This window comes from Lutzomyia longipalpis, chromosome 2, assembly GCF_024334085.1.
Source record: "Lutzomyia longipalpis isolate SR_M1_2022 chromosome 2, ASM2433408v1".
Classification (NCBI taxonomy): Eukaryota; Metazoa; Arthropoda; class Insecta; order Diptera; family Psychodidae; genus Lutzomyia; species Lutzomyia longipalpis.
In genome coordinates, this window is record NC_074708.1 from 30,420,863 (window position 1) to 30,436,108 (window position 15,246).

General features: G+C 33.9%; 3 protein-coding genes across 3 annotated transcripts; all 3 read left to right on the forward strand.

The window, feature by feature from the left end:
* Positions 1-3,276: 3,276 nt before the first annotated feature.
* Positions 3,277-4,643, forward strand: LOC129790417 (small ubiquitin-related modifier 3). The gene is made up of 3 exons (XM_055827905.1): positions 3,277-3,431; positions 3,820-3,948; positions 4,030-4,643. Exons 1-3 carry the CDS (start codon positions 3,414-3,416, stop codon positions 4,162-4,164), a joined length of 282 nt encoding a protein of 93 aa, XP_055683880.1. The 5' UTR covers positions 3,277-3,413; the 3' UTR covers positions 4,165-4,643.
* A 93-nt stretch (positions 4,644-4,736) lies between these two features.
* On the forward strand, positions 4,737-6,449 carry LOC129790347 (palmitoyl-protein thioesterase 1). Its single transcript, XM_055827825.1, has 4 exons — positions 4,737-5,345; positions 5,412-5,650; positions 5,719-5,877; positions 5,940-6,449. The coding sequence occupies exons 1-4, from the start codon at positions 5,220-5,222 to the stop codon at positions 6,328-6,330; spliced, it is 915 nt and encodes a 304-aa protein (XP_055683800.1). The 5' UTR covers positions 4,737-5,219; the 3' UTR covers positions 6,331-6,449.
* A 566-nt stretch (positions 6,450-7,015) lies between these two features.
* Positions 7,016-10,609, forward strand: LOC129790316 (heparin sulfate O-sulfotransferase). Its single transcript, XM_055827787.1, has 3 exons — positions 7,016-7,267; positions 8,867-9,179; positions 9,980-10,609. Exons 1-3 carry the CDS (start codon positions 7,138-7,140, stop codon positions 10,581-10,583), a joined length of 1,047 nt encoding a protein of 348 aa, XP_055683762.1. The 5' UTR covers positions 7,016-7,137; the 3' UTR covers positions 10,584-10,609.
* The last annotated feature ends 4,637 nt before the right edge of the window (positions 10,610-15,246 follow it).

The window sequence follows — 15,246 nt, forward strand, 5'->3', positions numbered from 1 at the left end:
CTATTTTTATACGTGTGAAGGGTACCTTTTAATATAATTAAAAGAAAAAAAAAAGAATTTTATAATAGAGAAAAATGTGAATTAATCAAGAAATAATTTTTCGTTGGATAATTGGGGACATTGCAATAATCCAGCTTTTCTATAAAACTCAAGAAAGAAAAAAATAGTGAGAAGTAATGTGGAAAAGTCTTAAAAGCTACAACATAATATTTTAGTACATAAAAAATATAAATGTAAGTAAATTATTTTTTTATCTTATAGTGTTAAAGCGATATACAGTATTATCTTTATATGAAGAACAAAAAAATTAAAACATGAAACAATTTTTACACTTGACACTTTTTTTTTCTAAATAAAAAAAAAGAGAAAACAGTCAAAAATTGACGAATGAACATAAAGCGGGTGAAATTCCTTCTATAGGAGCAACATAGTTTCTGGGATGAAACTCTATCTAGAGGCGATGCCTTCTAAATGCAATTGAGTTTAATCTTGTGAATTGTGCTGCCTATGTTGGACATATTTTACAAGGAATTCTCTCTCATTGAAAAGACGAAGACACAGCAAGATGTCTAACCAATTTGATCATTATACAAGATGTTTCCCACCTTCAGTACAAAGAAAGAACGAAAATGAGATTGAAAATGGTTTGCAGGCAAAATGTAGGACGAGGACCATGGACAAGGAAAAGCGAAGATGAGAGATTCACTCCAACTTCTCATAAATAAAAAAAATTGTACTGCTGTTTTATTTTTATTTTTACATTTTTTTTCACTGAACACATACTAATCTAACTACATACATAGCATTATATACCTACCGTTGCATTGGTGACATTGAAAAAATGACAAAACATCTAAATAATCCATTTGAAAAAAGAAAAACAAGAAAAAATAAATGGAAACATTATTAAAATAAAGAAAAAAATAGAATTAAAAATGATCTTAAAAATATATAGGAGAGTTAATTGATAGACGCCCAAAAACTGTATTTGGCTTCAGGCGCTACAAGTACATGATGAATAACAATTATTTCATGAGTGCTAATTTGTCCCTTCTTTTTATAATTAATAAAAAAAGTGGTTAAACCAGAGAAATTAGAAAATTCTGTGAGAATTCTAGTAAAACTTAATTTTAGGTAAAGACAAAAAATTCAAACAAGTAATACAAGGAAAAAAAACATAATGATAACAGAGTAAATAATCAATATGAGAAAATATCATACATGTCTGCTTAACTGCTTTCTTACATAAAAAAATGGATTGAAGTTAAAAAAAAAAACTAAAGGAAGAATGACCGAGATGATGAAAAATGTCGATATTGAATAGTCTTTTAGCATTCCAACAATCCCCTCCTTTCCCGCAACCCTGCTTCTCCATCCTCTCCTAAAGAAAAAACTATTAAAGAATATTTCTGAGTTCTATTTAGAAGTTTTATCTATATATTGTGTATATTTATCAATGCAGAAAGAAATTTCATACGTACATGTAGTCTATTTTTTATATTGTCTCTTAAAAACCACGGAAAAAATCATACGTTACTGAAACTAAACATAGTAAAAAGAAATTGAGAATTTAGTAGTGAGAGATTGTCAAGTTAGCGATGATTGAAAGTGAATGTACATTTTTCATTAGTCCCAAAAAAGTATATTTGAAGAGAAAAAAGTTTGAAAAAAAAATAATGTGATGATTTTTTTACAGTTTATCTAATGAATGAAAAAAAGGAAAAGAAGAAAAATTTACATTATAAAATATAAAAAAAAACTAAATGTATATCTATTAAATATTCATTGAATGAAAAAAAAACTTTATATATTACACTGTAATACATAATGTTAGAATTGTAGAGAAAATTATACTCTTTGTGTAAATTTGTTCAAAATAAAATGTTTCTACACTATCTTTTTTTGACCATTTTCATTGGAAAAAAAACCTCGTGAATTTCGGTAAAATAATTCTAAGATTTTGTTCTTGAAAAATTTTCCAAGGTCACCTCAAGAACACAAAATGGTGGCTTTTTGTTTTACAAGACAGTTTTTGGCATTTTTTGTACTCAAGGGATGGTTCTAGAGGTGTCTTATGTTCTAGAAAGTTATAGAGCTTTGCAAAACCTTCAATTTGATACCAATATGAGCAAAATCGGTCAAGCAGTTCATGAGATATGGCTCTTAGAACTTTTCAAATTCAAGAATTTTTTAAATTGTTTTATCTTCTAAACGGCGTTAGAGAATTTCTTCATTTTTGGCATGGTGAAAGACTATGAGTCCTGCTACAACCTATCAAAATTTGAAGGAAATTGATAATAGGGATTAGGAGATATTGCTCCTTAAATTTTGGGAATTTTTGTTTTTTCAATTTGGCGCCATAATTGTAGTTCCAAAAGGTACCACTGCTACTTTTTGGCACTAATTGCTCAAGAGAAAATGAGATGGAGCATTTTACCGCTATCCGTCTTCCTCACATTTTCAGTTTTTCACAGTTTTCTCGCGTTTTCCGGCGAATTTTCCTGCCGGAAGTAAGTTTTTGCAATCAGGAAGCGACGCCGCGTCGAATGGCATCATTGGTTTGAAAAGTTCGCGAAAATGCATTTCCAGAAAAAAAAGTGCGTGTAAAATCTCCAACCGTCAAAATTTTCGCGGGCCCCAAGTTCCGCACAGCGGGGCTCCCCGAGGGCTCCGGAGCACCCATAAGTGCCCCAGGAGGCCCAAAAATGCGTTTGATGCCCAAAAATTTGGGAAAAAAACAAGGAAAATCGTATTTTTTGGAAAAACAAAAAAAAGTTCGTTAAAGTTCAAATTTTATTATTTGGACCAGACGTTATATGGCGTTTTAGTTTGCTCAAGAGAAAATGAGACGGTGTACGTCACAGATACTGTCTCCCTCACACTTTTAGTTTCTCGCAATTTTCTTGCGTTTTCCGCCGAATTTTCCAGGAAAATTGGGTTTTTTTGTGATAAGGAAACGACGCCGCGTCGTTTGGCATAAAAAATCCAAAAATTCGTGAAAATTAATTTCCGGAAAAATTGTCGTGTAAAAACTATAAAACGAAAACTGCCGGCGGCTTTGCCCCCCGAATTAACTTCCATAAAAATCGCCAGAAAAACCCCTATACCCTCCGGAATAGGTGCGGTGGGCCCCAAAGAAGCCCCCTGCGGTGGGAAAAGCTGGAAAATTACGTATGAACAGAGAAAATGGAGTTCTTCCACAGCCGCCAAAATTTTTCAGCGTAGTACTTCGATGACTGATTTTGAATCTGGAATCGCAAAAATGAACGACCCCTTGCGTATTCTTCTTCGCTGAGAGCGTGTGCTGTGCCGTGAAAGTTTTAGTCCGTTTTTGAGACGCATTTTTCGCTGCAGATCCAGCAATTTCCACTTTATTCACATAGTCCAGGTGTTTTCCAACAAATTAGACAAAAATGGGTGATGAGAAAAAGGTAAGCTGACGCACAGTTTCCCTGGGAACTTTATCGACCGAATTGGCTTCCACGGAACGCCGCTAAGCGGCTTTCTGGGACATCTTTTGTCATCTGCGGCTTTTCCGCACTTTTTTCTCCTGCATTTACCGCAATGGGGGCCCAATGGGGATGTTCGGGGTGTAGTGTGGGTGTGAGCAGAGACTCCGGTGCGGGTTGCATGGGTGAAAAATGATGTCAATTTAGGGGGCGTCGGGGCGGAGTCTCAAGCTGTGTTTGAGGTTATGTTGTGGCCTTGAGCGTTCCGGACGCCAGCGGTTTGCAATGTTTTGTGCAATCTTTCGCGGAATTTGCGTGAAAATTGGGGTTTTCTAAGGTTGACTAATGGTTATGTTTTGTTTGATTGTAGGACAACAAGCTGGGAGAGTCTGAGCACATTAACTTGAAAGTACTCGGACAGGATAACGCCGTTGTGCAGTTTAAGATCAAGAAACATACACCCCTGAGGAAGCTGATGAATGCTTACTGCGATAGGGCGGTAAGTGTCAAAATTCCTTCTCTGCTGAGGAGCTTAGGGGCGCAAAACTAATGGGGATCTTGTGCTTTTTGTTTTCTTTAGGGCCTGTCCATGCAAGTCGTCCGATTCCGCTTCGATGGACAACCCATCAATGAGAACGATACCCCAAATACCCTGGAGATGGAGGAGGGCGACACAATTGAGGTGTACCAACAGCAGACAGGTGGCACCAACTAACTCCCTGACGTCGGGGGTATACAGACGAATCGCTATTAATTTTATTGATAAAAATACATCTCATATAAGATCAGCAGGATAATTCGAGCGTGGGTGAACTTTTTTTTTGCTCTTTTCATTTTGATTCAAACTTAAGAAGAAAAAAAAAACAAACAAAAAATGAACATTCCCATCGAAGAGGGATCTTTTGTAAGAAGAGCGTTAAATAATGGAATTTCTTGGAGTGTGAGGGGAATGATATGACTTCCTGTCTTAAGATTAATTTAATTTTTTTTTCATTCAAATAAATAGAGAACTTTTTTTTTAAAACAATAATTCACCAAAATATTGGCAGTGTAGCGAATTTACTTGCAGCTGACTCATCGGCACCGATTCACATTCGGATCTATTGCAGAAGTTAATCGGGCGCCTGTAGTGTCGCCTGCAAATTGTATTTCTTTTCCTGAACTTCAAATAAATGGATTCAAGAGTAAACTGAATTTACTGCCTTTTTTTTCATTTAATTCAGGTGTTTTGTGCGAGTTTTGTGTGGGGAAGAAAAAGGAATTTCAAGTGTTCTGGAAAGTTGCTCGGTTTGTCTACTCACGGGTGGTGTTACAATGTAATTGATTAACTTTTAACAGACAATTAGGTCATACAATGACTATAATTGATTCATACGTAGAAATTAATATTTTCTTGATTATTTTTTTTAATTATTCTTTTTTTTTTTTCAAGGTAAGAGAGTAAAAAATCTTAAGTTTTTTTTTAAAAGGGATTAAGCGTTAATATAAATAGAGAAAAGCGAGCATTGTGCGAAATCAATTCAACTGCTTTTGAGTGAATAATTAAGCTTTAATACTTCGAACTCCCTGAATTTCTTACAAGTTCCTTTTTTCTCTTAACTTTTAAAGTTTTTATTTAACAAAATTGCTTCGTTTTTTCGTTTTCTGAATATTCTGTTGAAATTTTGATTAATCTATTTTATGTGCAGTTTTTACTAAAAATCCCTCATCAGCAACCCGGTGTCTACAGTTTTGTCACGCTCAGTAGCATCTTCAAGGTGGTAAGAAAAAATGAAACTCCTGCAAATCATCTTCTCTCTCTTCCTGGTCTTTTTCCCGACCTCAAATGGGGCCCTGACCGGAAATGAAAGTGCAGCAAATGCAGCTCCCTTGCCTGTCGTCCTGTGGCACGGGATGGTGAGTAAAATAGAGCTGCAACATAAAGATTTTTTTCTTGTATTGAACGTTAATTTTCCATATCAGGGCGATTCTTGCTGCTTTCCCTTCAGTTTGGGAAGCATAAAAAAATTGGTTGAGCAACAAATTCCTGGGATTCATGTTGTTAGCCTGAAAATTGGAAAGTCCCTCATTGAGGACTATGAAAGTGGATTTTTTGTTCATCCAGACAAGCAAATTCAGGAAGTTTGTGAGTCCCTTCAGAACGATCCAACACTCGCAAATGGATTCAATGCAATAGGATTTTCTCAGGGTAGTCAGTTCCTGTGAGTCTGGATTCTAATTTTTATAATTTGATTTATTTTCTCAGTTATAATTATAACTTCTAATTAAGGCGAGGTCTTGTGCAACGATGTTCTTCTATACAAGTAAGGAATCTCATTTCCATTGGAGGACAGCATCAAGGGGTCTTTGGTCTGCCCTATTGTCCTTCGTTGAGCAGAAAAACTTGCGAATACTTTAGAAAGCTCCTGAATTATGCAGCTTATGAAAAGTAATTTCTGTGCCAAAATTTAACGTTTTTTTCTGCTTCTAAAAATGTTTTTGCCTTTACAGGTGGGTACAGAAACTCCTAGTTCAAGCCACCTACTGGCATGATCCTCTTAATGAGGATGCATATCGGACTGGAAGCACTTTCCTTGCTGATATAAATAATGAGAGAGAAATCAATAATGACTATATTAATAATATTAGAAAGCTAAATCGTTTTGTGATGGTAAAGTTCCTCAACGACAGCATGGTTCAGCCAATTGAATCTAGTTGCTTTGGATTCTACGCTCCAGGAAGTGATACAGAAGTTCTCCCATTAAAACAAAGCAAGATTTATTTGGAAGATCGTTTGGGACTTCAATCAGTACCGATAGATTATCTAGAATGCGAAGGAGATCATTTGCAATTTACAAAAGAATGGTTCATAAAGTTTATCATACCCTATTTGAAGCAATAAGAGCTGCAATGTAATTGATTAAAAAATGTTAACCATTTCAGGATGATTGGGTGACCCCTTAAAAATATAAATGAAAAAATCTACAAAAGAAATAAATTTTTATATTGATCCCATAAAAATCGTTTTTTAAAGAAAATTTTGTTATTTTGAATTCTTTTTTTTTTTTTCAAAAATCAACATTTTATAACGGATTTGAAATAAAATTTTCTTCAAATCATGTAATCAGGGGGTAGACAAAACCCTTTTTTACCCGAACACAGCAAATAATGGCGGACGGTTTGCAGAGAAATTAAAAGAAGAAAATGACGTCACTTTATTTCCAAAATGTGCATCAAATTTTTTAAAATCAGTATTAGTGCATTAATCTTCGTGAGACACCCCTCAAAAGCTATCAATCGATAGAATATTAAATTATCTATACAGTGGTGGTGGATTTTTTCAGATTGAAGCATTTTCCTGGGTGTCTCAGCGAGTGAGCAGTGAATTCCTATGAAAGGACACCCCTCAAAAGCTATCAATCGATAGAATATTAAATTATCTATACATTGGTGGTGGATTTTTTCAGATTGAAGCATTTTCCTGGGTGTCTCAGCGAGTGAGCAGTGAATTCCTATGAAAGTAGAGTTTTTGTCTACCCCCTGCATGTAATCGATGAACCTGTATGACAGTCGATGAGTACAATAATCAGCTGTCAAAATGCAAACCATTTGTTTCTAAAAATGTTGTTTTTTACAAAATCTCGGAAGTGAAGGCATTTATTGTGGCGGAAGATGACTTAAAATAGTTCATAGGACCTTTCTATACAACATGAGATACCAATTAAGCATCACCAAACCAAAATACATCTTAATTGCAGTTGTTTTACTTATTACGATTGTAAGTGTTTTTTACAATTACTCCCTGTCTTCGAAATTGGAGGAGCTTAAAAAGAATTTAGGTGAGTAATTGGACCCTTAATCCTGATTCTAACTCAAAAAACAACAATGATATATTATTTTTTGAAGTTGTTTTGATTTAATATTATCATAGTAGGCTATCACTATGCAGAATTACATATGTACGTGGTAAGGGTGGTAAGGGCATGCATAGAATACCTTTGAGAGGAATTTAGAATTTACCACACGGGGGCTTAAATAGGGGCAATATTCTCAAAATAAAAGTCTCTGAAACCGCACGAGAATCCATCCGTCTCCATATTATGGGAGCAATTTTGGACAAAATAAAAGACAAAATATTTTGAAAATACAAAATATTTTGACATTAAATGTAATTTTGCACAAAATATTTCTCTAAAACTTTTGTCAATCTCTCCACAAAAGAAATTTTTGCAATTTTAGGTACAATAATAGGTGAAATATTTTGAAAAACTGAAAAATTTTGACGTTTAATGCAATTTTAGACAAAAGACAAAAGATTTTTTGTGTCAATCTTTTGACAATCTTGTGAGAACGTCTCCACAAAAGATTTTTATAGGAGAATTGTAATTTTGCACAAAATAATTTATACATTACACAAGAAATATTTTGTGTTTTACAAGCATCTCGTCGAGGTGCTTTTATAAAATCAAAATCTTTTGTCAAACTGGTGTTTACGCGTTGCATTTTTTAAAAGTTTTCTGTCATGTTTCTCGAAATAGGGATAATAATGCAATTTCGGGTAATTGTGAAGCTTTGTGCAAAGGGAATTTGTGGAATGATATGAAATTCAGCCAATTTAGCTGTGTCCATTTTCCCTTTTAGCGGTGTTGGGCAAAAATGTTATGGAGAATTTCTCTGTCTTTCCGGCAAAAATTTGGGAGATCGCTGACAAGTTCTAACCCTATATAATCAGGATTTTGGATCAGAGATCCCTTCCCTATGTTCCCGATGCGACTTCTTATGTGCAAAAACGAAATATGTAGGGCTAATTAATGCAATAATATATGAGTCAATCAATTCATGTAAAAGAGAATCATATCAGAGTGACTCATTAACATTTTCTTGGTGTAACGAAAATCGAACTGATGAGCTAGAAGTCAGCTGGTTTTGTGATCTTCCCAACATCCTTAGGGTACCAAATAGACTACACGCATGCTTGACTTAATTTCCCTAAAAATTAATTCAGTTCAGATTGTTCAATTGCCCCAATCGTAAACATAACCTAATAGGAATGTTATCTTCTTCTTATTTTTTCCATCTGAAACTCTCCACTCGAAAGAAAAAACACGTCACAAAAGACGACAAAATATATCAAAAGTCTCCCAAAAGATATTTTATTCAAAATTGCTCTTCATAAAATGTCTTTTGTAGACTTCACAAAAGACAAAATATATTTTATTTTGTCCAAAATTGCCCAAAATATTTTTAGCCATATGGAATCCATAGTTGAATGGATCGTGTACATTAGAATTTTATCACGTTGTTCAATTGGAATTGTAATGTTCCGCTGCAACGTCACTGAGCAATGACTACCTGATCCTTTACCTTACTTTACTTAGAGAACATTAAATCAAAACATCTTGTATAGATTCCATTATAATGCCTGTTTCCATTTGCAGCAACTAGAAATAATGAAAACGAGAGACTTGCAGCGGCAATTGAGAAGGAGCGGCAGGAAGATACTTATAATTTCGATGAGAACCTTATTGTGATTTACAACCGAGTTCCAAAGACTGGATCCACATCTTTCGTCAATCTGGCATATGATTTGTGCAAGAAGAATCATTTTCATGTGCTCCACATCAATATCACGGGAAATATGCACGTTCTTTCGTTGCCAAATCAAATAGACTTTGTCCGGAACATAACAGCGTGGAAGCAGATGAAACCTGCCCTGTACCATGGCCATATGGCTTTCCTGGATTTTTCGAAGTGAGTTGGGAAGGGAATAAGAGAGAATTTAAATCCTGCATAGTATAAAAGTAGCGGCCCAGTAGAGCAGTGGCAAAGCAGACGGTCCCAGTGTCCGTTTTCTCTGTCCCTGGGAGGGTCGGCGGATTCGATGCTCGGTAGTGTTCGATTGGCTGTAATGCAGATATGAAAAAAGATCTCATTCGGTCAGGAATGCCCCCACTCGTTCCCACCAGTGCAATATTACAACGAGAGGCAACTCTTGAACTGATATTGACTGCTCTGCACCGTTGCTTGTGATAAAAAAAAACTTATGAATGAGGAATATTCCTAACACAAAGTCACTATGCAACAAAAATGCCTCTCTGAGGTTGACGTCAGGTCGGCAGCCGGTCATTAAAAATCAAAGCCAAAATTTGTGTGTGAGAAGCCAACCCTAGTAATGGGACAAATGGCTATATGTGTTGTGTTGTTGTTGTTGTTTATAGTATATTCTTACTATTCCATGTCAAAAATATTGGGCAGCCGAACAGGACAATTAAAAGATCGAGATATGGAATGAAAATGTCCCGGTGGTTCTTAAGAAGTCTGGGTTTCTTATTTTCTTTTGTCTAAATTGTTATTCAATAGAACATGAAGAAGGGCCAAAACGATGGCTGAAACGTTGTTCATTCGGTAAATAAAAAACACCTTAAAACAAGGAATCATTTCTCGAACTTTTTTCGAGGATGCAACATAATACGAAATTGGGTTCTATCTCTTTCTTAAAGATCTATAAAGCTTTTTTTTTATTAAATGATTGTATTTGGTTTTTGTTTTAGATTTGGAATGCCAATTAAACCACTTTACATAAATTTGATTCGAAAACCCCTTGATCGATTGGTATCGTACTACTACTTCCTTCGCTATGGCGACAACTACAGACCAAACTTGGTGCGTCGGAAAGCTGGTGATAAAATAACATTCGATGAGTGTGTGGAGCAGCAAATGGCAGATTGCGATCCAAAGCTAATGTGGCTACAAATTCCCTTTTTCTGCGGCCATGCCAGTGAATGCTGGGAGCCGGGAAATACATGGGCACTAGCTCAGGCAAAACGCAATCTCGTGCAGGAGTACTTCCTTGTGGGGCTCACGGAGCAAATGGAGGAGTTCATATCACTCCTGGAAAGTGCATTGCCACGCATTTTTCGGGGTTCTCTCGATCACTATGTTACCTCCAATAGGAGCCATCTGAGGCAGACGACGTCCAAGATTGCCCCCAATCAGGGTACAGTGGACAAAATACAGGGTAGCGATGTGTGGAAAATGGAGAATGAGTTGTATGAATTTGCAGCACAACAATTTCATTTTATGCAGAAAAAAATGACATTGCCGGGAAAAAATATTCCCCAGAGCTACATGTATGAGAAAATAAGACCTAAGTAATAAAATTCCTTTTAAAGAAAAAAAAACTAAAGAATCTATTTCTTCCGTTTTATTTTTAATGGGAAAAATAACGTGTTTGGGAAAGTTGGGAGAAACCGTTTGGATGGATTGATCTTCCTATAAATCCCATAAGAAAAAAAAAGATCTTCCTACTTTCTTAACACACAATTGCCCAAAGAAAAAATCAGCGTGTTGATTGACGAGGAAACTTTATAAAGAATCAATTTTCTTTTTTTACACCCACAATAGGAAACCACAGGGAACGACGTATGGCTGGCTAACACGTATGATCTTCTCAAAAACGATCACGTACATCTGATTAATAATCTTACGTTTGATGTTTTATAATGCATGCTTTTTTTCTTATATTCTCATTTATCTATCGGTTAACACTAATTCCCAGTAACTGTGTGCAATGTTTATTTATCAAATCTCGCATTTTTATGCATCTGCCTTTCGAACATGCAAGAAATTTAAATTTTTTGTTGATCATAAATTTTGCATTATTCATCAGAGCTTTTGTTTGTTTCAGAAATTAAATCGCATTTTTTTTTTGCTAAAATGACACACTATCTTTCAAGATTTTTAAACACATGTCTTATTAAAAAAAAACTTACCCTGTTTTGCTAATTATTTTTATACAAAGTTTAAATTTAAATTGAGATCGAAAAACAATAATAGAAAATAAGATCAAAAATTGAACAATTTGTGAACATATTTTTTGACCTTTTTGTAAGCAAATAATTTTTAATTCAGGGTAAGCTCAACATGGTAGTAAAAGTAGCTCTAGTAAGCTAATTAACAAGGAAAATCATGAACTGTTTTCCATGAAAAAATATGCTTTTAATTATTATGAAAACTTTTATTTATTTTTGTTTAAAAGTGATGAGAGTTTCTCCTATATTTTTGATTTGAATTGTAATTTTAAAATAAATTGCGACATTTTTTTTCTCTCTAAAATTGAAAGTTGAAAGATTTATCAATTTTCAAAAAATCCTTCTTACAAAAAAAAATTAATACAATTGTGATTTTTTGAAAATGATAATTATGGCTCAATGTTTGAGTAATTTAGAGTTGCGTGGGCTGTTTCTTCAAGAGCTTCAAGATAATTTTCAGCACTAAATGAGCTTTCGTCGGCCATCAGCATTAGTGTAATAAATCTTGATATGCATCTATACCACATAAACATTTTGCCTTGCTACCTATCAGTACAAATTATCAATTTCTTTCTGCTCTGTAATTTTAATTTGTGGAGGAGAAAACAAAGCACATTTCCGTTTTCTGTTGAGAGAGATATACCATTTGGATTAGCACCATAAAATTGCATATAAGAAGAATCTCGTGGTACGGTCATTTTTTTTATACATGGATGTGGGAAATTTTCCCTTGTGCTGGCACAATGATACGATGGATATGATTGACGTGGGCGAGAGAATGGGGGGAATGATTGTCACCAACACGTGAAAATATCCTGGTATAGACAATGAGATCCATTATTTTCTTTTCTTAATCAATTAATCGAGCTTGGCAATTGCTTAAGCACCTGTTACAAAGTCCCTTGGGAGTCAAGATCGCCTGATGGGGTATATGGCTTTAATTATGGCTACGTCAGTGTTTTCGCAACGGCTCTCTCACACACTTTATTTCCTCAAATCAATTGTGAGCAAATAAACTGCCCGCAGTGAGACTCACTCTGGGTGTAATATATGGTAATAATTAGTAATCTGAGTCTATGGACTTTGTATGCGGGGATTTTCTGATTCACAGCTCTTTTCTTCACGCTATCGTCAGGGGAGCATCTTCCGGCATATGAACTTTGGTCCCGCTGAGTGGGCGCGCGCGCAAATTAATTGGAGAGATGATGAGCAATTTTTCAAATGTTGGACAGGAGAAAATTATGGAAATTTATATTAGAAAAAAATTGATTTCTCAGGAAAATTGAAGGTTGACTTTTAGGATGGTCAACACGGAGATGATTGACGATTTGAAGAGAGAAAAATTACACCAAAGAAAATTACTTTATGATCATTTCCTCAGACAGAACGTGCAATCTTTACGATTTTCATGCAACACAAATGAAATTATATAATCCCCATTTAGCTCAGGGCCCCGAGATATCGCAAATTCCATCTTCAGACGCCGGCGACCTCGGCTCATGGAGGCGGAAATATTTTGAACTAAACTATCTTCTTTGAAACGCTGAAACTATTGAAACATATACCCACCAAAAAAACACAATATGACATTTCCGCGGAAAGTCGTTGGAAAATTCCATCAAATTAAATATTTTATTTTTATGAAATAAAATTATAAATAAATTGAACGTAAATTAATTAATAAGTAATAATATCCCATCTCAAGTGCCAGAATTTCCATTTTTAGACATTACGGGAGAATTAGGGGGGAAAATTCAAAGAATTCTGGTAAATTTTTTGGTCACTTTTGTTTTCTAATAATGAAGTGATTCTTATATGTTCTGGCGGTTCTGACTACAAGAATTTTTATCTCTTGATTTCATCCCAAAGAGTCAGAACTTCCATATTCTCGACAATCAGATGTTCTTAATGAAAAAATTGTTTTTTTTTTAAGTTAGATTTGAGGTCACTTTACAGTACCACTTTCTTTTCCATTCACCCAATAATTCTTTAGACGAATAAAATCATTCCAAAATCAAGAATCAATCCTTTTTTTCTCCACAAATATATACTAATTATTCTTAAAGCGTTCTTTTCTTCTTCAAAATATCTTTTAAAAAAATCTTTATTAGAACAATATCATTCTAAAATCAAGAATAAATTCCATTTTTTCGCGTTTCTTAAAGCGTTCTTTTTTTCATCAAAATATCTTTAAAAAAACCTGGAAAAGAATAAAAATATTCTAAAATCAAGAATTAATTCTTTTTTTTTCGCGACAAATATACTAATTATTCTTAAAGCGTTCTTTTCTTCTTCAAAATATCTTGAAAAAAAATCTTTATTAAAATAAAATTATTCTAAAATGAAGAATAAATTCCCTTTTTTTCGCAACAAATTTACTAATTATTCTTAAAGCGTTCTTTTCTTCTTCAAAATATCTTTAAAAAAAATTTTAAAAGAATAAAATCAAGAATTAATTCTATTTTTTTCTTGACAAATATATTAATAAAAAATTGTGGCGGCCATATTGACTAAACGGCTTGACAACATATCAAAATTTCAGACCTCTAGCTATAATGGGGCTAAGATATAGCGAAAACAAAATTTGGGGTTATTCAAAATGGCGGACGGAGGTGTGGGGGGGTTGATTTGACTTCATAATCGGATGTCTTTCAGCCGATATTTTAACTTTTCCGTTGACCGCAAGTCACTATCTATCAACGTTCTCTCGCAATTTAGCGTTGTACTACAGACGCCCGGAAAAATATGTTTGGCGCATACGTTTTTTGGAATGTGCGGACACTAATTCGTGCTCGTTCCAAGTTCGTGCTTAAGCACGATCTGACGACTTTCGATTTTGCTCGGTACACAAAAGCTGTGCCTAAAAGAAACACAGCTTAATCATTCCTAATTCAAGAATTTATGATTTTATTCTAATATAGATTTTTTTTAGATATGTTGAAGAAAAAAAGAACGCTTTAAGAATAATTAGTATATTTGTCGCGAAAAAATACAATTTATTCTTGATATTAGAATGATTTTATTCTTTTAAAGATTTTTTTAAAGATGTTTTGAAGAAGGAAAGAACCTCTTAAGAATAATTAGTATATTTGTTGTGAAAAAATGGAATTTATTCTTCATTTTAGGATAATTTTATTTTAATAAAGATTTTTTAAAAGATATTTTGAAGAAGAAAAGAACGCTTTAAGAATAATTAGTATATTTGTCGCGAAAAAAAAAGAATTAATTCTTGATTTTAGAATATTTTTATTCTTTTCCAGGTTTTTTTAAAGATATTTTGATGAAAAAAAGAACGCTTTAAGAAACGCGAAAAAATGGAATTTATTCTTGATTTTAGAATGATTTTGTTCTAATAAAGATTTTTTTAAAAGATATTTTGAAGAAGAAAAGAACGCTTTAAGAATAATTAGTATATATTTGTGGAGAAAAAAAGGATTGATTCTTGATTTTGGAATGATTTTATTCGTCTAAAGAATTATTGGGTGAATGGAAAAGAAAGTGGTACTGTAAAGTGACCTCAAATCTAACTTAAAAAAAAACAATTTTTTCATTAAGAACATCTGATTGTCGAGAATATGGAAGTTCTGACTCTTTGGGATGAAATCAAGAGATAAAAATTCTTGTAGTCAGAACCGCCAGAACATATAAGAATCACTTCATTATTAGAAAACAGAAGTGACCAAAAAATTTACCAGAATTCTTTGAATTTTCCCCCCTAATTCTCCCGTAATGTCTAAAAATGGAAATTCTGGCACTTGAGATGGGATATTATTACTTATTAATTAATTTACGTTCAATTTATTTATAATTTTATTTCATAAAAATAAAATATTTAATTTGATGGAATTTTCCAACGACTTTCCGCGGAAATGTCATATTGTGTTTTTTTGGTGGGTATATGTTTCAATAGTTTCAGCGTTTCAAAGAAGATAGTTTAGTTCAAAATATTTCCGCCTCCATGAGCCGGGGGCGCCGGTGTAAAAGCATAAAATTGTACTGCACAAGGC